Consider the following 22,670-nt stretch of genomic DNA (forward strand, 5'->3'; position numbering starts at 1 on the left):
CCCTGTTGAGTGTGTTGAGGGCTGCGTCAGCTGCCTGTAAGACTGTGTGTTACCCTGTTGAGTGTGTTGAGGGCTGCGTCAGCTGCCTGTAAGGCTGTGTGTTACCCTGTTGAGTGAGTTGAGGGCTGCGTCAGCTGCCTGTAGAGCTGTGTGTTACCCTGTTGAGTTTGTTGAGGGCTGCGTCAGCTGACTGTAGAGCTGTGTGTTACCCTGTTGAGTGTGTTGAGGGCTGCGTCAGCTGCCTGTAGAGCTGTGTGTTACCCTGTTGAGTGTGTTGAGGGCTGTGTCAGCTGCCTGTAGAGCTGTGTGTTACCCTGTTGAGTGTGTTGATGGCTGCGTCAGCTGCCTGTAAGGCTGTGTGTTACCCTGTTGAGTGTGTTGATGGCTGCGTCAGCTGCCTGTAGAGCTGTGTGTTACCCTGTTGAGTGTGTTGAGGGCTGCGTCAGCTGCCTGTAGAGCTGTGTGTTACCCTGTTGAGTGAGTTGAGGGCTGCGTCAGCTGCCTGTAGAGCTGTGTGTTACCCTGTTGAGTGTGTTGAGGGCTGTGTCAGCTGCCTGTAGAGCTGTGTGTTACCCTGTTGAGTGTGTTGAGGGCTGCGTCAGCTGCCTGTAAGGCAGGTTCAGCCTTTGCCAGGTCCTCTTCACTCTGCTGTTGCTGTGTGGTCACCTCAGCCTGGATGGTTCCTACCTAAAGGACAACAACACCCAGCACCACACACTAAACACTTATACATTGCACATTTCAACTTAGAAATGGCACAACAAAATGGTAATTACCTAATAATTACTACCAACACCATTTCGATTTTTTGAGGATTCCTTGAAATTGATCAAGGCTCACGTGCTCACTCTTACCCTCTGTTCCTCCGCGTCTGCCACAGTCCTCTCCTGGTTGAGTTTGTCTGTCTGCTGGCCGATCTTAGAGATGAGAGCCTCTGTGTCTGTGTTCCTCTGCCACAGCTCTACTTCCTGGACTGCTAACTTAGCCTTAAGATCCTCCACCTGAGAAGGGGGAAGTAGATATGGATGGAGGGTCGGTAGAGAGATGGCTCAGAGAGAGAGAGAGAGAGAGAGAGAGAGAGAGAGAGAGAGAGAGAGAGAGAGAGAGGGAAGAGGCGAAGTGTGTTCCTGTGTGTGTGTGTGTGGGGGGGGGGGGCTATGAGTTTGACTGACCTGTGAGGCCGTGGTCTGTAGTTTCTGCAGGCCGTTCTCCAGTCTCTCCATCTTCTGAGTGAGCTCTCTGCGTTTTGTCCCCAGTAGGTTACCGTACAGCTTCATAAACTCTAGGAAGCTCTTGGGAGTGGTGTAGTTGAAGTGCTTCTCGTTCTGCTGGTACTTTACACTCACCTGGAACACATTTAGACAATAAAGTACAATATTATATTCAAATGATCTGTCACTTGATTTATATAACTATGATGACCCACTCAACTGTCACTAAAATGAAGTCCTTTATGTTGTAAAGTTAAATTAATTCTCAGCCTCTCACCTCGTTAACACTGGTGTGGGCGTAGGAGATAAACTCACTGATGGACGCACGGACATCCGGCTAGAGAGGTTAGAGAGAAAACATGGATATGCAAACAAACGACTGTTCTCCATATATATCATCCACCGTCTATGTGATTGTGATGTGTCGTCGGACTGGTGTTAACCTCCAGATCCGGTATCTTCTCTATGAAGGTGGTGCTGACAGACTGAAGGGCCAGCTGAGGCCAGGAGTGGAACCAGTCTATGGCCGTACAGTTGACCAGGGCCGGGAACTTACGAGCACGGGTACGCAGGGTGAACCCTACCGGGGAAAAACACAGGACCACCTGTAGCGAGATGGAGGGAAGAAGAACAGAGGGGGGAGACAGGAGAGGGAAAAGAGGACAGAGACAAATCCACTATTTGTCACTGTTGACATTTCCCTCTTCAGGAAATAAATTGCGCATACTTTGTTGTAAACACAGTTTCCACCTTCCACCTATTACATTTCCTGTTATAGAGCGGACTTTAATTGATTGATCTCATTGAGCCCAGTAGACAGACCTTGAGCTGCCTCCGTATCCTCTCGATGAAGAAGGCCCAGCAGTTGTCTCTGTTGTCAATCAGGCCCAGTCCTCTTAGCTCCATACGGATGGACGTCACGATCATATCCACTTCCTCCTCACTGAACAGGTCTGGGATGTCCCCTAGGAGATAGGGCACACACTAGCATACAAACACACTAGCTAGGGGATGCCTCACGGCCATGTCCACTATTTCCTTACAGATCAGGTTTGGGATGTCCCCTAGGAGACAGGGCACATGATGCCCGCATGTCGTTGATGGTTGAGGTGCGGTGTTGGTGTTGGTGCGTACCTGATGCCAGCATGTCGTTGATAGTTCAGGTGTGGTGCGGTGTTGGTGCGTACCTGATGCCAGCATGTCGTTGATAGTTGAGGTGTGGTGTTGGTGTTGGTGCGTACCTGAAGCCAGCATGTCGTTAATGGTTGAGGTGCGGTGTTGGTGTTGGTGCGTACCTGATGCCAGCATGTCGTTGATAGTTGAGGTGTGGTGTTGGTGTTGGTGCGTACCTGATGCCAGCATGTCGTTGATAGTTGAGGTGCGGTGTTGGTGTTGGTGCGTACCTGATGCCAGCATGTCGTTGATGGTTGAGGTGCGGTGTTGGTGCTGGTGCGTACCTGATGCCAGCATGTCGTTGATAGTTGAGGTGCGGTGTTGGTGCGTACCTGATGCCAGCATGTCGTTGATAGTTGAGGTGCGGTGTTGGTGTTGGTGCGTACCTGATGCCAATATGTCATTGATGGTTGATGTGTGGTGTTGGTGTGTACCTGATGCCAGCATGTCATTGATGGTTGAGGTGCGGTGTTGGTGTTGGTGCGTACCTGATGCCAGCATGTCATTGATAGTTGAGGTGCGGTGTTGGTGCTGGTGCGTACCTGATGCCAGCATGTCATTGATGGTTGAGGTGCGGTGTTGGTGCGTACCTGATGCCAGCATGTCATTGATAGTTGAGGTGTGGTATTGGTGCTGGTGCGTACCTGATGCCAGCATGTCGTTGATAGTTGAGGTGCGGTGTTGGTGCGTACCTGATGCCAGCATGTCGTTGATGGTTGAGTTGCGGTGTTGGTGTTGGTGCGTACCTGATGCCAGCATGTCGTTGATGGTTGAGGTGTGGTGTTGGTGTTGGTGCGTACCTGATGCCAGCATGTCGTTGATGGTTGAGTTGCGGTGTTGGTGTTGGTGCGTACCTGATGCCAGCATGTCGTTGATAGTTGAGGTGTGGTGTTGGTGTTGGTGCGTACCTGATGCCAGCATGTCGTTGATGGTTGAGTTGCGGTGTTGGTGTTGGTGCGTACCTGATGCCAGCATGTCATTGATGGTTGAGGTGCGGTGTTGGTGCTGGTGCGTACCTGATGGCAGCATGTCATTGATAGTTGAGGTGCGGTGTTGGTGTTGGTGCGTACCTGATGCCAGCATGTCGTTGATAGTTGAGGTGCGGTGTTGGTGTTGGTGCGTACCTGATGCCAGCATGTCGTTGATAGTTGAGGTGCGGTGTTGGTGTTGGTGCGTACCTGATGCCAGCATGTCGTTGATAGTTGAGGTGCGGTGTTGGTGCGTACCTGATGCCAGCATGTCGTTGATAGCTAAGGTGCGGTGTTGGTGTTGGTGCGTACCTGATGCCAATATGTCATTGATGGTTGAGGTGCGGTGTTGGTGTGTACCTGATGCCAGCATGTCATTGATGGTTGAGGTGCGGTGTTGGTGTTGGTGCGTACCTGATGCCAGCATGTCGTTGATGGTTGAGGTGTGGTGTTGGTGTTGGTGCGTACCTGATACCAATATGTCATTGATGGTTGAGGTGCGGTGTTGGTGTTGGTGCATACCTGATGCCAGCATGTCATTGATGGTTGAGGTGCGGTGTTGGTGTTGGTGCGTACCTGATGCCAGCATGTCGTTGATGGTTGAGGTGCGGTGTTGGTGTTGGTGCGTACCTGATCCCAGCATGTCGTTGATAGTTGAGGTGTGGTGTTGGTGCGTACCTGATGCCAGCATGTCGTTGATAGTTGAAGTGTGGTGTTGGTGCGTACCTGATGCCAGCATGTCGTTGATGGTTGAGGTGCGGTGTTGGTGCGTACCTGATGGCAGCATGTTGTTGATGGTTGAGGTGTGGTGTTGGTGTTGGTGCGTACCTGATGCCAGCATGTCATTGATAGTTGAGGTGTGGTGTTGGTGTTGGTGCGTACCTGATGCCAGCATGTCGTTGATATTTGAGGTGCGGTGTTGGTGCGTACCTGATGCCAGCATGTCGTTGATAGTTGAGGTGCGGTGTTGGTGTTGGTGCGTACCTGATGCCAATATGTCATTGATGGTTGATGTGTGGTGTTGGTGTGTACCTGATGCCAGCATGTCATTGATGGTTGAGGTGCGGTGTTGGTGTTGGTGCGTACCTGATGCCAGCATGTCCTTGATGGTTGAGGTGCGGTGTTGGTGTTGGTGCGTACCTGATGCCAGCATGTCATTGATGGTTGAGGTGCGGTGTTGGTGTTGGTGCGTACCTGATGCCAGCATGTCATTGATAGTTGAGGTGTGGTGTTGGTGCTGGTGCGTACCTGATGCCAGCATGTCGTTGATGGTTGAGTTGCGGTGTTGGTGTTGGTGCGTACCTGATGCCAGCATGTCATTGATAGTTGAGGTGCGGTGTTGGTGCTGGTGCGTACCTGATGGCAGCATGTCATTGATAGTTGAGGTGCGGTGTTGGTGTTGGTGCGTACCTGATGCCAGCATGTCGTTGATAGTTGAGGTGCGGTGTTGGTGTTGGTGCGTACCTGATGCCAGCATGTCGTTGATAGTTGAGGTGCGGTGTTGGTGTTGGTGCGTACCTGATGCCAGCATGTCGTTGATAGTTGAGGTGCGGTGTTGGTGCGTACCTGATGCCAGCATGTCGTTGATAGCTGAGGTGCGGTGTTGGTGTTGGTGCGTACCTGATGCCAATATGTCATTGATGGTTGAGGTGCGGTGTTGGTGTGTACCTGATGCCAGCATGTCATTGATGGTTGAGGTGCGGTGTTGGTGTTGGTGCGTACCTGATGCCAGCATGTCGTTGATGGTTGAGGTGTGGTGTTGGTGTTGGTGCGTACCTGATACCAATATGTCATTGATGGTTGAGGTGCGGTGTTGGTGTTGGTGCATACCTGATGCCAGCATGTCATTGATGGTTGAGGTGCGGTGTTGGTGTTGGTGCGTACCTGATGCCATCATGTCGTTGATGGTTGAGGTGCGGTGTTGGTGTTGGTGCGTACCTGATGCCAGCATGTCGTTGATAGTTGAGGTGTGGTGTTGGTGCGTACCTGATGCCAGCATGTCGTTGATAGTTGAAGTGTGGTGTTGGTGCGTACCTGATGCCAGCATGTCGTTGATGGTTGAGGTGCGGTGTTGGTGCGTACCTGATGGCAGCATGTTGTTGATGGTTGAGGTGTGGTGTTGGTGTTGGTGCGTACCTGATGCCAGCATGTCATTGATAGTTGAGGTGTGGTGTTGGTGTTGGTGCGTACCTGATGCCAGCATGCCGTTGATAGTTGAGGTGCGGTGTTGGTGCGTACCTGATGCCAGCATGTCGTTGATAGTTGAGGTGCGGTGTTGGTGTTGGTGCGTACCTGATGCCAATATGTCATTGATGGTTGATGTGTGGTGTTGGTGTGTACCTGATGCCAGCATGTCATTGATGGTTGAGGTGCGGTGTTGGTGTTGGTGCGTACCTGATGCCAGCATGTCATTGATGGTTGAGGTGCGGTGTTGGTGTTGGTGCGTACCTGATGCCAGCATGTCATTGATGGTTGAGGTGCGGTGTTGGTGTTGGTGCGTACCTGATGCCAGCATGTCATTGATAGTTGAGGTGTGGTGTTGGTGCTGGTGCGTACCTGATGCCAGCATGTCGTTGATAGTTGAGATGCGGTGTTGGTGCGTACCTGATGCCAGCATGTCGTTGATGGTTGAGTTGCGGTGTTGGTGTTGGTGCGTACCTGATGCCAGCATGTCGTTGATAGTTGAGGTGTGGTGTTGGTGTTGGTGCGTACCTGATGCCAGCATGTCGTTGATGGTTGAGTTGCGGTGTTGGTGTTGGTGCGTACCTGATGCCAGCATGTCGTTGATAGTTGAGGTGTGGTGTTGGTGTTGGTGCGTACCTGATGCCAGCATGTCGTTGATGGTTGAGTTGCGGTGTTGGTGTTGGTGCGTACCTGATGCCAGCATGTCGTTGATAGTTGAGGTGCGGTGTTGGTGTTGGTGCGTACCTGATGCCAGCATGTCGTTGATAGTTGAGGTGCGGTGTTGGTGTTGGTGCGTACCTGATGCCAGCATGTCATTGATAGTTGAGGTGCGGTGTTGGTGCTGGTGCGTACCTGATGCCAGCATGTCATTGATAGTTGAGGGGCGGTGTTGGTGTTGGCGCGTACCTGATGCCAGCATGTCGTTGATAGTTGAGGTGCGGTGTTGGTGTTGGTGCGTACCTGATGCCAGCCTGTCATTGATAGTTGAGGTGCGGTGTTGGTGTTGGTGCGTACCTGATGCCAGCATGTCGTTGATAGTTGAGGTGCGGTGTTGGTGCGTACCTGATGCCAGCATGTCGTTGATAGCTGAGGTGCGGTGTTGGTGTTGGTGCGTACCTGATGCCAATATGTCATTGATGGTTGAGGTGCGGTGTTGGTGTGTACCTGATGCCAGCATGTCATTGATGGTTGAGGTGCGGTGTTGGTGTTGGTGCGTACCTGATGCCAGCATGTCGTTGATGGTTGAGGTGTGGTGTTGGTGTTGGTGCGTACCTGATACCAATATGTCATTGATGGTTGAGGTGCGGTGTTGGTGTTGGTGCATACCTGATGCCAGCATGTCATTGATGGTTGAGGTGCGGTGTTGGTGTTGGTGCGTACCTGATGCCAGCATGTCGTTGATGGTTGAGGTGCGGTGTTGGTGTTGGTGCGTACCTGATGCCAGCATGTCGTTGATAGTTGAGGTGTGGTGTTGGTGCGTACCTGATGCCAGCATGTCGTTGATAGTTGAAGTGTGGTGTTGGTGCGTACCTGATGCCAGCATGTCGTTGATGGTTGAGGTGCGGTGTTGGTGCGTACCTGATGGCAGCATGTTGTTGATGGTTGAGGTGTGGTGTTGGTGTCGGTGCGTACCTGATGCCAGCATGTCGTTGATAGTTGAGGTGTGGTGTTGGTGTTGGTGCGTACCTGATGCCAGCATGTCGTTGATAGTTGAGGTGTGGTGTTGGTGTTGGTGCGTACCTGATGCCAGCATGTCATTGATGGTTGAGGTGCGGTGTTGGTGTTGGTGCGTACCTGATGCCAGCATGTCGTTGATAGTTGAGGTGTGGTGTTGGTGTTGGTGCGTACCTGATGCCAGCATGTCGTTGATGGTTGAGGTGCGGTGTTGGTGCGTACCTGATGCCAGCATGTTGTTGATAGTTGAGGTGTGGTATTGGTGCTGGTGCGTACCTGATGCCAGCATGTCGTTGATAGTTGAGGTGCGGTGTTGGTGCGTACCTGATGGCAGCATGTTGTTGATGGTTGAGGTGTGGTGTTGGTGTTGGTGCGTACCTGATGCCAGCATGTCGTTGATAGTTGAGGTGTGGTGTTGGTGTTGGTGCGTACCTGATGCCAGCATGTCGTTGATAGTTGAGGTGTGGTGTTGGTGTTGGTGCGTACCTGATGCCAGCATGTCATTGATGGTTGAGGTGCGGTGTTGGTGTTGGTGCGTACCTGATGCCAGCATGTCGTTGATAGTTGAGGTGTGGTGTTGGTGTTGGTGCGTACCTGATGCCAGCATGTCGTTGATGGTTGAGGTGCGGTGTTGGTGCGTACCTGATGCCAGCATGTTGTTGATAGTTGAGGTGTGGTATTGGTGCTGGTGCGTACCTGATGCCAGCATGTCGTTGATAGTTGAGGTGCGGTGTTGGTGCGTACCTGATGCCAGCATGTCGTTGATGGTTGAGTTGCGGTGTTGGTGTTGGTGCGTACCTGATGCCAGCATGTCGTTGATAGTTGAGGTGTGGTGTTGGTGTTGGTGCGTACCTGATGCCAGCATGTCGTTGATGGTTGAGTTGCGGTGTTGGTGTTGGTGCGTACCTGATGCCAGCATGTCGTTGATAGTTGAGGTGTGGTGTTGGTGTTGGTGCGTACCTGATGTCAGCATGTCGTTGATGGTTGAGGTGCGGTGTTGGTGCGTACCTGATGCCAGCATGTCGTTGATAGTTGAGGTGTGGTGTTGGTGCGTACCTGATGCCAGCATGTCGTTGATGGTTGAGGTGTGGTGTTGGTGCGTACCTAATGCCAGCATGTCGTTGATGGTTAAGGTGTGGTGTTGGTGTTGGTGCGTACCTGATGCCAGCATGTCGTTGATAGTTGAGGTGTGGTGTTGGTGCGTACCTGATGCCAGCATGTCGTTGATGGTTGAGGTGTGGTGTTGGTGTTGGTGCGTACCTGATGCCAGCATGTCGTTGATAGTTGAGGTGTGGTGTTGGTGCGTACCTGATGCCAGCATGTCGTTGATGGTTGAGGTGTGGTGTTGGTGTTGGTGCGTACCTGATGCCAGCATGTCGTTGATAGTTGAGGTGTGATGTTTGGTGTGTACCTGATGCCAGCATGTCGTTGATAGTTGAGGTGTGATGTTGGTGTGTACCTGATGCCAGCATGTCGTTGATAGTTGAGGTGCGGTTTTTGTGTTGGTGCGTACCTGATGCCAGCATGTCATTGATAGTTGAGGTGTGGTGTTGGTGCGTACCTGATGCCAGCATGTCGTTGATGGTTGAGGTGTGGTGTTGGTGCTGGTGCGTACCTGATGCCAGCATTTCGTTGATGGTTGAGGTGTGAGGTGTGGTGTTGGTGCGTATCTGATGCCAGCATGTCATTGATGGTTGAGGTGTGGTGTGGTGTAGGTGCGTACCTGATGCCAGCATGTCGTTGATGGTTGAGGTGTGGTGTAGGTGCGTACCTGATGCCAGCATGTCGTTGATGGTTGAGGTGTGGTGTAGGTGCTTATCTGATGCCAGCATGTCATTGATGGTTGAGGTGTGGTGTGGGTGCGTACCTGTTGCCAGCATGTTGTTGATGGTTGAGGTGAGGTGTTGGTGTTGGTGCGTACCTGTTGCCAGCATGTCGTTGATGGTTGAGGTGTGGTGTGGTGTAGGTGCGTACCTGATGCCAGCATGTCATTGATGGTTGAGGTGTGGTGTGGTGTTGTGTAGGTGCGTACCTGATGCCAGCATGTCGTTGATGGTTGAGGTGCGGTGTTGGTGCGTACCTGATGCCAGCATGTCGTTGATAGTTCAGGTGTGGTGTTGGTGCTGGTGCGTACCTGATGCCAGCATGTCGTTGATGGTTGAGGTGTGGTGTTGGTGCGTACCTGATGCCAGCATGTCATTGATGGTTGAGGTGTGGTGTGGTGTGGTGTAGGTGCGTACCTGATGCCAGCATGTCGTTGATGGTTGAGGTGTGGTGTTGGTGCGTACCTGATGCCAGCATGTCGTTGATGGTTGAGGTGTGGTGTAGGTGCGTACCTGATGCCAGCATGTTGTTGATGGTTAAGGTGTGCTGTTAGTGCGTGTTTGATGCCAGCATGTTGTTGAGTTGAGGTGTGGTGTTGGTGCGTACCTGATGCCAGCACGTCATTGATGGTTGAGGTGTGGTGTTGGTGCGTACCTGATGCCAGCATGTTGTTGATGGTTGAGGTGTGGTGTTGGTGCGTACCTAATGCCAGCATGTCGTTGATGGTTGAGGTGTGGTGTTGGTGTTGGTGCGTACCTGATACCAATATGTCATTGATGGTTGAGGTGCGGTGTTGGTGTTGGTGCATACCTGATGCCAGCATGTCATTGATGGTTGAGGTGCGGTGTTGGTGTTGGTGCGTACCTGATGCCAGCATGTCGTTGATGGTTGAGGTGCGGTGTTGGTGTTGGTGCGTACCTGATGCCAGCATGTCGTTGATAGTTGAGGTGTGGTGTTGGTGCGTACCTGATGCCAGCATGTCGTTGATAGTTGAAGTGTGGTGTTGGTGCGTACCTGATGCCAGCATGTCGTTGATGGTTGAGGTGCGGTGTTGGTGCGTACCTGATGGCAGCATGTTGTTGATGGTTGAGGTGTGGTGTTGGTGTTGGTGTGTACCTGATGCCAGCATGTCGTTGATAGTTGAGGTGTGGTGTTGGTGTTGGTGCGTACCTGATGCCAGCATGTCGTTGATAGTTGAGGTGTGGTGTTGGTGTTGGTGCGTACCTGATGCCAGCACGTCATTGATGGTTGAGGTGCGGTGTTGGTGTTGGTGCGTACCTGATGCCAGCATGTCGTTGATAGTTGAGGTGTGGTGTTGGTGTTGGTGCGTACCTGATGCCAGCATGTCGTTGATGGTTGAGGTGCGGTGTTGGTGCGTACCTGATGCCAGCATGTTGTTGATAGTTGAGGTGTGGTATTGGTGCTGGTGCGTACCTGATGCCAGCATGTCGTTGATAGTTGAGGTGCGGTGTTGGTGCGTACCTGATGGCAGCATGTTGTTGATGGTTGAGGTGTGGTGTTGGTGTTGGTGCGTACCTGATGCCAGCATGTCGTTGATAGTTGAGGTGTGGTGTTGGTGTTGGTGCGTACCTGATGCCAGCATGTCGTTGATAGTTGAGGTGTGGTGTTGGTGTTGGTGCGTACCTGATGCCAGCATGTCATTGATGGTTGAGGTGCGGTGTTGGTGTTGGTGCGTACCTGATGCCAGCATGTCGTTGATAGTTGAGGTGTGGTGTTGGTGTTGGTGCGTACCTGATGCCAGCATGTCGTTGATGGTTGAGGTGCGGTGTTGGTGCGTACCTGATGCCAGCATGTTGTTGATAGTTGAGGTGTGGTATTGGTGCTGGTGCGTACCTGATGCCAGCATGTCGTTGATAGTTGAGGTGCGGTGTTGGTGCGTACCTGATGCCAGCATGTCGTTGATGGTTGAGTTGCGGTGTTGGTGTTGGTGCGTACCTGATGCCAGCATGTCGTTGATAGTTGAGGTGTGGTGTTGGTGTTGGTGCGTACCTGATGCCAGAATGTCGTTGATGGTTGAGTTGCGGTGTTGGTGTTGGTGCGTACCTGATGCCAGCATGTCGTTGATAGTTGAGGTGTGGTGTTGGTGTTGGTGCGTACCTGATGTCAGCATGTCGTTGATGGTTGAGGTGCGGTGTTGGTGCGTACCTGATGCCAGCATGTCGTTGATAGTTGAGGTGTGGTGTTGGTGCGTACCTGATGCCAGCATGTCGTTGATGGTTGAGGTGTGGTGTTGGTGCGCACCTGATGCCAGCATGTCGTTGATAGTTGAGGTGTGGTGTTGGTGCGTACCTGATGCCAGCATGTCATTGATAGTTGAGGTGCGGTGTTGGTGCTGGTGCGTACCTGATGCCAGCATGTCATTGATAGTTGAGGGGCGGTGTTGGTGTTGGCGCGTACCTGATGCCAGCATGTCGTTGATAGTTGAGGTGCGGTGTTGGTGTTGGTGCGTACCTGATGCCAGCCTGTCATTGATAGTTGAGGTGCGGTGTTGGTGTTGGTGCGTACCTGATGCCAGCATGTCGTTGATAGTTGAGGTGCGGTGTTGGTGCGTACCTGATGCCAGCATGTCGTTGATAGCTGAGGTGCGGTGTTGGTGTTGGTGCGTACCTGATGCCAATATGTCATTGATGGTTGAGGTGCGGTGTTGGTGTGTACCTGATGCCAGCATGTCATTGATGGTTGAGGTGCGGTGTTGGTGTTGGTGCGTACCTGATGCCAGCATGTCGTTGATGGTTGAGGTGTGGTGTTGGTGTTGGTGCGTACCTGATACCAATATGTCATTGATGGTTGAGGTGCGGTGTTGGTGTTGGTGCATACCTGATGCCAGCATGTCATTGATGGTTGAGGTGCGGTGTTGGTGTTGGTGCGTACCTGATGCCAGCATGTCGTTGATGGTTGAGGTGCGGTGTTGGTGTTGGTGCGTACCTGATGCCAGCATGTCGTTGATAGTTGAGGTGTGGTGTTGGTGCGTACCTGATGCCAGCATGTCGTTGATAGTTGAAGTGTGGTGTTGGTGCGTACCTGATGCCAGCATGTCGTTGATGGTTGAGGTGCGGTGTTGGTGCGTACCTGATGGCAGCATGTTGTTGATGGTTGAGGTGTGGTGTTGGTGTTGGTGCGTACCTGATGCCAGCATGTCGTTGATAGTTGAGGTGTGGTGTTGGTGTTGGTGCGTACCTGATGCCAGCATGTCGTTGATAGTTGAGGTGTGGTGTTGGTGTTGGTGCGTACCTGATGCCAGCATGTCATTGATGGTTGAGGTGCGGTGTTGGTGTTGGTGCGTACCTGATGCCAGCATGTCGTTGATAGTTGAGGTGTGGTGTTGGTGTTGGTGCGTACCTGATGCCAGCATGTCGTTGATGGTTGAGGTGCGGTGTTGGTGCGTACCTGATGCCAGCATGTTGTTGATAGTTGAGGTGTGGTATTGGTGCTGGTGCGTACCTGATGCCAGCATGTCGTTGATAGTTGAGGTGCGGTGTTGGTGCGTACCTGATGGCAGCATGTTGTTGATGGTTGAGGTGTGGTGTTGGTGTTGGTGCGTACCTGATGCCAGCATGTCGTTGATAGTTGAGGTGTGGTGTTGGTGTTGGTGCGTACCTGATGCCAGCATGTCGTTGATAGTTGAGGTGTGGTGTTGGTGTTGGTGCGTACCTGATGCCAGCATGTCATTGATGGTTGAGGTGCGGTGTTGGTGTTGGTGCGTACCTGATGCCAGCATGTCGTTGATAGTTGAGGTGTGGTGTTGGTGTTGGTGCGTACCTGATGCCAGCATGTCGTTGATGGTTGAGGTGCGGTGTTGGTGCGTACCTGATGCCAGCATGTTGTTGATAGTTGAGGTGTGGTATTGGTGCTGGTGCGTACCTGATGCCAGCATGTCGTTGATAGTTGAGGTGCGGTGTTGGTGCGTACCTGATGCCAGCATGTCGTTGATGGTTGAGTTGCGGTGTTGGTGTTGGTGCGTACCTGATGCCAGCATGTCGTTGATAGTTGAGGTGTGGTGTTGGTGTTGGTGCGTACCTGATGCCAGCATGTCGTTGATGGTTGAGTTGCGGTGTTGGTGTTGGTGCGTACCTGATGCCAGCATGTCGTTGATAGTTGAGGTGTGGTGTTGGTGTTGGTGCGTACCTGATGTCAGCATGTCGTTGATGGTTGAGGTGCGGTGTTGGTGCGTACCTGATGCCAGCATGTCGTTGATAGTTGAGGTGTGGTGTTGGTGCGTACCTGATGCCAGCATGTCGTTGATGGTTGAGGTGTGGTGTTGGTGCGTACCTAATGCCAGCATGTCGTTGATGGTTAAGGTGTGGTGTTGGTGTTGGTGCGTACCTGATGCCAGCATGTCGTTGATAGTTGAGGTGTGGTGTTGGTGCGTACCTGATGCCAGCATGTCGTTGATGGTTGAGGTGTGGTGTTGGTGTTGGTGCGTACCTGATGCCAGCATGTCGTTGATAGTTGAGGTGTGATGTTGGTGTGTACCTGATGCCAGCATGTCGTTGATAGTTGAGGTGCGGTTTTTGTGTTGGTGCGTACCTGATGCCAGCATGTCATTGATAGTTGAGGTGTGGTGTTGGTGCGTACCTGATGCCAGCATGTCGTTGATGGTTGAGGTGTGGTGTTGGTGCTGGTGCGTACCTGATGCCAGCATTTCGTTGATGGTTGAGGTGTGAGGTGTGGTGTTGGTGCGTATCTGATGCCAGCATGTCATTGATGGTTGAGGTGTGGTGTGGTGTAGGTGCGTACCTGATGCCAGCATGTCGTTGATGGTTGAGGTGTGGTGTAGGTGCGTACCTGATGCCAGCATGTCGTTGATGGTTGAGGTGTGGTGTAGGTGCTTATCTGATGCCAGCATGTCATTGATGGTTGAGGTGTGGTGTGGGTGCGTACCTGTTGCCAGCATGTTGTTGATGGTTGAGGTGAGGTGTTGGTGTTGGTGCGTACCTGTTGCCAGCATGTCGTTGATGGTTGAGGTGTGGTGTGGTGTGGTGTAGGTGCGTACCTGATGCCAGCATGTCATTGATGGTTGAGGTGTGGTGTGGTGTTGTGTAGGTGCGTACCTGATGCCAGCATGTCGTTGATGGTTGAGGTGCGGTGTTGGTGCGTACCTGATGCCAGCATGTCGTTGATAGTTCAGGTGTGGTGTTGGTGCTGGTGCGTACCTGATGCCAGCATGTCGTTGATGGTTGAGGTGTGGTGTTGGTGCGTACCTGATGCCAGCATGTCATTGATGGTTGAGGTGTGGTGTGGTGTGGTGTAGGTGCGTACCTGATGCCAGCATGTCGTTGATGGTTGAGGTGTGGTGTTGGTGCGTACCTGATGCCAGCATGTCGTTGATGGTTGAGGTGTGGTGTAGGTGCGTACCTGATGCCAGCATGTTGTTGATGGTTAAGGTGTGCTGTTAGTGCGTGTTTGATGCCAGCATGTTGTTGAGTTGAGGTGTGGTGTTGGTGCGTACCTGATGCCAGCACGTCATTGATGGTTGAGGTGTGGTGTTGGTGCGTACCTGATGCCAGCATGTTGTTGATGGTTGAGGTGTGGTGTTGGTGCGTACCTAATGCCAGCATGTCGTTGATGGTTGAGGTGTGGTGTTGGTGTTGGTGCGTACCTGATACCAATATGTCATTGATGGTTGAGGTGCGGTGTTGGTGTTGGTGCATACCTGATGCCAGCATGTCATTGATGGTTGAGGTGCGGTGTTGGTGTTGGTGCGTACCTGATGCCAGCATGTCGTTGATGGTTGAGGTGCGGTGTTGGTGTTGGTGCGTACCTGATGCCAGCATGTCGTTGATAGTTGAGGTGTGGTGTTGGTGCGTACCTGATGCCAGCATGTCGTTGATAGTTGAAGTGTGGTGTTGGTGCGTACCTGATGCCAGCATGTCGTTGATGGTTGAGGTGCGGTGTTGGTGCGTACCTGATGGCAGCATGTTGTTGATGGTTGAGGTGTGGTGTTGGTGTTGGTGTGTACCTGATGCCAGCATGTCGTTGATAGTTGAGGTGTGGTGTTGGTGTTGGTGCGTACCTGATGCCAGCATGTCGTTGATAGTTGAGGTGTGGTGTTGGTGTTGGTGCGTACCTGATGCCAGCACGTCATTGATGGTTGAGGTGCGGTGTTGGTGTTGGTGCGTACCTGATGCCAGCATGTCGTTGATAGTTGAGGTGTGGTGTTGGTGTTGGTGCGTACCTGATGCCAGCATGTCGTTGATGGTTGAGGTGCGGTGTTGGTGCGTACCTGATGCCAGCATGTTGTTGATAGTTGAGGTGTGGTATTGGTGCTGGTGCGTACCTGATGCCAGCATGTCGTTGATAGTTGAGGTGCGGTGTTGGTGCGTACCTGATGGCAGCATGTTGTTGATGGTTGAGGTGTGGTGTTGGTGTTGGTGCGTACCTGATGCCAGCATGTCGTTGATAGTTGAGGTGTGGTGTTGGTGTTGGTGCGTACCTGATGCCAGCATGTCGTTGATAGTTGAGGTGTGGTGTTGGTGTTGGTGCGTACCTGATGCCAGCATGTCATTGATGGTTGAGGTGCGGTGTTGGTGTTGGTGCGTACCTGATGCCAGCATGTCGTTGATAGTTGAGGTGTGGTGTTGGTGTTGGTGCGTACCTGATGCCAGCATGTCGTTGATGGTTGAGGTGCGGTGTTGGTGCGTACCTGATGCCAGCATGTTGTTGATAGTTGAGGTGTGGTATTGGTGCTGGTGCGTACCTGATGCCAGCATGTCGTTGATAGTTGAGGTGCGGTGTTGGTGCGTACCTGATGCCAGCATGTCGTTGATGGTTGAGTTGCGGTGTTGGTGTTGGTGCGTACCTGATGCCAGCATGTCGTTGATAGTTGAGGTGTGGTGTTGGTGTTGGTGCGTACCTGATGCCAGAATGTCGTTGATGGTTGAGTTGCGGTGTTGGTGTTGGTGCGTACCTGATGCCAGCATGTCGTTGATAGTTGAGGTGTGGTGTTGGTGTTGGTGCGTACCTGATGTCAGCATGTCGTTGATGGTTGAGGTGCGGTGTTGGTGCGTACCTGATGCCAGCATGTCGTTGATAGTTGAGGTGTGGTGTTGGTGCGTACCTGATGCCAGCATGTCGTTGATGGTTGAGGTGTGGTGTTGGTGCGTACCTGATGCCAGCATGTCGTTGATGGTTAAGGTGTGGTGTTGGTGTTGGTGCGTACCTGATGCCAGCATGTCGTTGATAGTTGAGGTGTGGTGTTGGTGCGTACCTGATGCCAGCATGTCGTTGATGGTTGAGGTGTGGTGTTGGTGTTGGTGCGTACCTGATGCCAGCATGTCGTTGATAGTTGAGGTGTGGTGTTGGTGCGTACCTGATGCCAGCATGTCGTTGATAGTTGAGGTGCGGTGTTGGTGTTGGTGCGTACCTGATGCCAGCATGTCATTGATGGTTGAGGTGTGGTGTTGGTGCGTACCTGATGCCAGCATGTCGTTGATGGTTGAGTTGTGGTGTTGGTGCTGGTGCGTACCTGATGCCAGCATGTCGTTGATAGTTGAGGTGTGGTGTTGGTGCTGGTGCGTACCTGATGCCAGCATGTCGTTGATGGTTGAGGTGTGGTGCTGGTGCGTACCTGATGCCAGCATTTCGTTGATGGTTGAGGTGTGAGGTGTGGTGTTGGTGCGTATCTGATGCCAGCATGTCATTGATGGTTGAGGTGTGGTGTGGTGTAGGTGCGTACCTGATGCCAGCATGTCGTTGATGGTTGAGGTGTGGTGTAGGTGCGTACCTGATGCCAGCATGTCGTTGATGGTTGAGGTGTGGTGTGGTGTAGGTGCGTACCTGATGCCAGCATGTCGTTGATGGTTGAGGTGTGGTGTAGGTGCTTATCTGATGCCAGCATGTCATTGATGGTTGAGGTGTGGTGTGGGTGCGTACCTGTTGCCAGCATATCGTTGATGGTTGAGGTGAGGTGTTGGTGTTGGTGCGTACCTGTTGCCAGCATGTCGTTGATGGTTGAGGTGTGGTGTGGTGTGGTGTAGGTGCGTACCTGATGCCAGCATGTCATTGATGGTTGAGGTGTGGTGTGGTGTAGGTGCGTACCTGATGCCAGCATGTCGTTGATGGTTGAGGTGTGGTGTTGGTGCGTACCTGATGCCAGCATGTCGTTGATGGTTGAGGTGTGGTGTAGGTGCGTACCTGATGCCAGCATGTTGTTGATGGTTAAGGTGTGCTGTTAGTGCGTGTTTGATGCCAGCATGTCGTTGAGTTGAGGTGTGGTGTTGGTGCGTACCTGATGCCAGCACGTCATTGATGGTTGAGGTGTGGTGTTGGTGCGTACTTGATGCCAGCATGTTGTTGATGGTTGAGGTGTGGTGTTGGTGCGTACCTGATGCCAGCATGTCGTTGATGGTTGAGGTGTGGTGTGGTGTAGGTGCGTACCTGATGCCTCATTCTGGTTTTATAGATTAGACATAACATAGTAAACGTAAATCCGGGACACTGAAATTAGTACGATACGTTACGTTTGGTGTGGTTACAAAAGACAGAAGGTTACTTAAGGCCAAAAAACAGTAGGGTGGTTGGTCGGGGTGGATGTGTTTGCGTATAACGCAAATGTCTAGCAACCCAAAGGTTGCGAGTTCTAATCTCATCACGGGCATCCTTTTAGCTAATTAGCAACTACTTACTACTTTTTAGTTACTTTGCAACTACATACTACTTTTTAGCTACTTTGCAACTACTTGGCATGGTAGCTACCCTTCCCCCACTTTTAACCCCTAGCCTAGCTAAACTTAGCCACCGAGCCACTTAGCTAACGTTAGGCGCCTAGCCACATAGCTAATATTAGACACAGCAAAATGGAATTCAGAACATATCGTGCATTTTACAAATAAATTAAATATTGCACGTTTGCAATTCGTTACATATCACACTAAATGGATGACGGACATCCAGAAATGAATACATACCATACGGAAGGTAACATGACATAATTTTTGTGTCCCGGATTTACATTTACTATGTTACGTCTACCCCTGAGTCCAGGTTAGATGCCAGCATGTCTTTGAATGGTTGAGATGTGGTGTTGGTGCGTACCTGACGCCAGCATGTCGTTGATGAGGACCAGGAAGCGTTCGTCTGGGATCTGGGCATCTGTGTGGAGGAAGACTGTCCCAATATTCTTCACCCCCACCTTGATGTACAGCGCTGCTATATCACTCTACAGAGAGAGAGCGAGGGAGAGAGGGAGGGGGGGGGAGAGATGAGGGAAGGGGGAGATTTGTGTAGATGAGCAGGATCTAGATATCTAGAGCTCTTGCTTTCAACCTTCCAGAAATTCTGTTGTATTTAGCCGTTATTTGGTTGATAGTCCGTACCCGTAGGTCATGTATCCCGTAGCCCTTCCTCAGTGTAATCTGGAACACCTCCAGGGTACTGAGGAAGGCAGCGAGGCGACACAGACTCTGCTTCCCACTGCCTCCCACCCCCACCAGCAGAGCATTACCATGGGGGGCCTCCAGGATACGACTGATACGACACCTGGACACAGACATATCAACTTGGTGTGAGTGTGTGCTTATTTCAGTGTGATGAGAGATCGTATGTGCATTACCCTGCAGTCTACAGCAGGAAAATAAGCAAAGTAAGTGTGTGTGTGTGTGTGAGTGGCGCACCGAGCAGAGTGAGGTTAGTGATTGGCTGAGCGAGTGGAGATTGTGACAGACAGGGCAGTGTGTGTGTGTGTGACTCTCACACATGCTGCATTGCCTCCTCAAAGAGCACCAGGTTCATGACAGCATGCAGCTCGTTGTAGTGTTCCAGAGCATCAGTCAGGGTCTTCTGGAGCTTTTCCCAGTCTGATGCCTGGTGGTACCTGGGCTCCCCCACCCCATGGGCAAAGTGACAGTACACCAGGGGCTGGTGGATGAAACTAGACTCATCTATACCCTGCACAGAGAGGGGGGAGAGGAGGGAGAGAGCGAGAGCGAGAGAGCGAGAGAGCAGGAAAAAAGAGAAAGCCAGAGGGAGAACTTGAACAGAACAGTAGATCACTTACAGTAAGTGTACAGTGCATTCGGGAAGTATTCAGACCCCTTGACCTTTTCCACATTTTGTTACATTATAGCCTTATTCTAAAATGGATTAAATAGTTTCCCCTCCTCATCAATCTACACACAATACCCCATAATGACCAGCAGCAACCTGCCATTTAGGGCATTTTGGGCAGAGCCCCACAATTTTGGAGAGGAGTTTTCCTGTTTTGCATGTTATCTTGGCATTAATACGTGTCACATATCAGTTTGCAAACAATGTAAAAAAAGTAGAAGATATATCGATGAGTTAATAAAGCCACATACAAACATGGTCTCTTTTTTGTTTTCTTGAGTAAGGCAGTTTCAAAATGCAGGTGCTTCAGCCTAGCTCAGTGCTTTCTGTGGTGGTGGGGCAAATCAGCAGAAAATACGGAGCATTGCGCCGTGATTGGCTCAGTGCTCTGTCACTTATGGGGACAATACGTCACCAAAAAGTCTAAGGGTAGAGCTAGAAAATTCAAGCCCCTTGGGTGCTGCCATAGAGTTACATTAGAAGGGCCCATCCAAGAAGGCTCAATGTCATTGGCCACAAATAAAATGTCAAATCACATACCGTAATTTCCGGACTATAAGCCGCTACTTTTTTCCCACGCGTTGAACCTCGCGGTTTATACAATGACGCGGCTAATTTGTGGATTTTTCCCGCTTTCACAAGATTCATGCCGCCAAAAAACTGAGCACCGTCACATAATGTGACGTAAATCGAGCGCGCTCAAACTTCCCATCATTCTGATTACGGTAGTGATTTTGTCACCCTCATCATGGCAAAGACACGGAGAAATGCATTTCAAGTTGAAGGCGATCGATCTGGCTGTTGGAAAAGGAAATAGAGCTGCTGCACGGGAGCTTGGCCTTAATGAGTCGATGATCAGACGTTGGAAACAGCAGCGTGAGGAACTGACTCAGTGCAAAAAGACAACAAAAGCTTTCAGAGGGAAGAAAAGCAGATGGCCCAAAGTATTTGCAGCCACTCGACATCAGTGTAAATCGTGCATTTAAGTTGGCGCTCCGTGCTCAGTGGGAGGCTTGGATGACAAGTGGGGAGAAATCCTTCACTAAAACGGGCCGCATTCGAAGAGCAACTTATGGTCAAGTCTGCCAGTGGGTCCTGACAGCGTGGAGCATTGTCAAAAAAATCCATTATCATCAACGGGTTTCGAAAGGCTGGACTGCTGCGTGTTGAAGGGGCAGCATGAGCTCAGCGGGGTATTTGCCTCCGGATGAAAGTGACGAGAGCGACAATGAAAACGATCCAACATCGGATGAAGCAATTCTGAGGCTATTCAACTCCGACACCGAAGGAGATGACTTCAGTGGTTTCAGTGCACAGGAGGAGGAAGATGGTGACCAATGACTTTCTTGGTAGGCAACTGTTTAATTTTTGTTACAAGCCGTGTTTCGTTTTAAGGCTGTGTAAAGTTAATTTGTTTCAATGTACCGGTAGGCACCTGCGGCTTATAGACATGTGCAGCTTATTTATGTACAAAATACATATTTTTTAATAATTCAGTGGGTGGGGTTTATATTCAGGTGCGCTTAATAGTCCAGCAATTACGGTATATCTACAGAAGCTTTGAATGGACTGATCATGTCAACATCATACTTTCTACTTCTACTTTCTACAATCTACTGGCAAATCCTTTTTAATCCTTATCATATGAAGATAAATAATGACGAGAAATTATAGATAAAATGTATCGATGCTCATCGGCCATTGTACATAAAGATTGCTCACCAGGTTGGAAATCTCAAATTCAGCAATGAGTGGTTTGGAAGGAATCAGTGGCTAACTGCAAGGATTGCAAAGCAATCATCAGCCTGCTATTCAGTGGAGTGGCTGTGCGGTCCCAAGTCTAAAATTAAGGGTCTCTTTTCCTAGTTAAAAATTATAAACATTCAACATTGGCCATTCAGTCAATGAAGCATGAATTGTGCCCTGCGTAAAACAACTGTTAAATCGGAACTGCAACATCTGCTTTAAAGAGTTCAAGACAACTGGGAACTTGGGAAAAATGAGCTACACCTGGGAAAATAAGTTTTGAACATTCATCCAACTCGGAATTCGGGCCTCTTTCTAGAGCTATGACCTGAAGATCACTGATGTCATCATTAGTCAACCTTTGAGTTCCCAGTTGTCTTGAAAGCACCGTACATCCAGAGAATGCCAAACTCTGATGACAAAATTTCCACACAATGGACCGCCGCGCCACCTTCCTGTTCAAGTGAGCACAGCACAACAAGGTGAGTCCAAAAATGTCTTGTATGCTGCTGCATAAATGGTGTAATATGCCAGAAAGATGTGTACTGTAGCTAAGAAAGTAATACTAAGTGTATGTTGTGTAGTAAGCTGTTAGAAGCCCATAGGCCTCACCCTAATAATTTGGTCTATTTTCACCTCTTAATTCCGCCTACTGTTCTGACTTTGTGGTGCACATGTAGCCTATAACCTGTTTTTGAGAAATGTAATCATTGATATTGTAAGAGCGTTCATTGTCTGCTTATAAGCCCCCTTTATTTATCCTACGGTTCTGACTTGGTGTACAGGAACCCTGTAAGAACGGCCCATGTTTTGAAATCTGTTGCTGTATATTTCAAAAGTGCTGAACAAATAGTTATATTGACCACGTCCATTCTAGCTCGCTCATTAATGTCTTAATCAAAATTACGGATTGCCTCTTGTCTACTTGTCGTTACCCTTATGCCATAGCGTGTACATCTCAATTGTCAGTAGAAACCACGTTTGTTTAAGCAAGACAGCTATGTTTTTTTAAAGGCAGTAAGTGAGGCTGAATGAACTGTTTCGCTGTCAGGTGTAGCAGTGGTAAGGTGTTGGGACTGCTGTTGTTGGGACATCTTTATGTAGGCCCGAACAGTTTGTGGGCACAGTTTGTCACCGTTTTAGTGAAATTCATATATTGTTTAGTGTTGTGTCGTGGCTTTGCTAGCATGCATCCCACCTTTTTTTTGCCACTGATAATGACAATGCAAAAAAACTATTTTTTTTGCAAATGTATAAAACATTTAACTGAAATATCACATTTACGTACGTATTCAGACCCTTTACTCAGTACTTAGTCATTACGAGGTTGTGCAGATTGATTTAAACTATTCTAGAAAAGGGCTGTAACGTGACAAAATGTGGAAAAAGTGAAGGGGTCTGAATACTTCCCGAATGCACTGGATGTGTAAAGGCCATATGGATCACTTTACTATGAGCAATTTCAGAGAGAAACAATATGTAAATATGAGTGAATGAAGTAAAGAGAGTAGCAAGTCGTATGTCAAGCAGTCTTGTTTGTAACAACCCCATCAGATGGCTGCCACATGTCTCTCACCTCAAAGTATCTCTTGCCAGTGTCCAGTAGAATCTTGTTGAAGAGTTCCACATCCTTCTCCTCCATCAGTTTGTCAGAGTAAACCCGGGACGACTCATGGAGCCACAGATGGACAAGGTCTATGGGGTAACGCACACAATCTGGCAGGGCAAACAGAATACCCTACACAGAGAGGGAGACGTAGATAAAGAGCGAGAGAGAGAGGCATGAATCCACATTGATGAAGATTGATGATGACGATGATGTTTT

General features: G+C 50.3%; 1 protein-coding gene across 1 annotated transcript in view; it reads right to left on the reverse strand.

Annotated features, from left to right (window-relative positions):
* Positions 1–22,670, reverse strand: part of dnah9l (dynein, axonemal, heavy polypeptide 9 like) — a 91,684-nt gene that overhangs the window by 42,946 nt on the left and 26,068 nt on the right. Inside the window, exons 52-61 of the mRNA XM_090224753.1 lie at positions 22,422–22,583; positions 18,747–18,940; positions 18,370–18,532; positions 18,089–18,212; positions 2,034–2,176; positions 1,655–1,816; positions 1,489–1,548; positions 1,173–1,346; positions 855–1,001; positions 574–687 (exon numbers count right to left, since the gene is read on the reverse strand). Coding sequence (XP_090080879.1) covers positions 574–687; positions 855–1,001; positions 1,173–1,346; positions 1,489–1,548; positions 1,655–1,816; positions 2,034–2,176; positions 18,089–18,212; positions 18,370–18,532; positions 18,747–18,940; positions 22,422–22,583 — 1,443 coding nt within the window. The remainder of the gene's footprint in view (positions 1–573; positions 688–854; positions 1,002–1,172; positions 1,347–1,488; positions 1,549–1,654; positions 1,817–2,033; positions 2,177–18,088; positions 18,213–18,369; positions 18,533–18,746; positions 18,941–22,421; positions 22,584–22,670) is intronic.

Source organism: Oncorhynchus mykiss, chromosome 28 (genome assembly GCF_057628025.1).
Source record: "Oncorhynchus mykiss isolate SJ-2025 chromosome 28, ASM5762802v1, whole genome shotgun sequence".
In the NCBI taxonomy this organism is placed as follows: domain Eukaryota; kingdom Metazoa; phylum Chordata; class Actinopteri; order Salmoniformes; family Salmonidae; genus Oncorhynchus; species Oncorhynchus mykiss.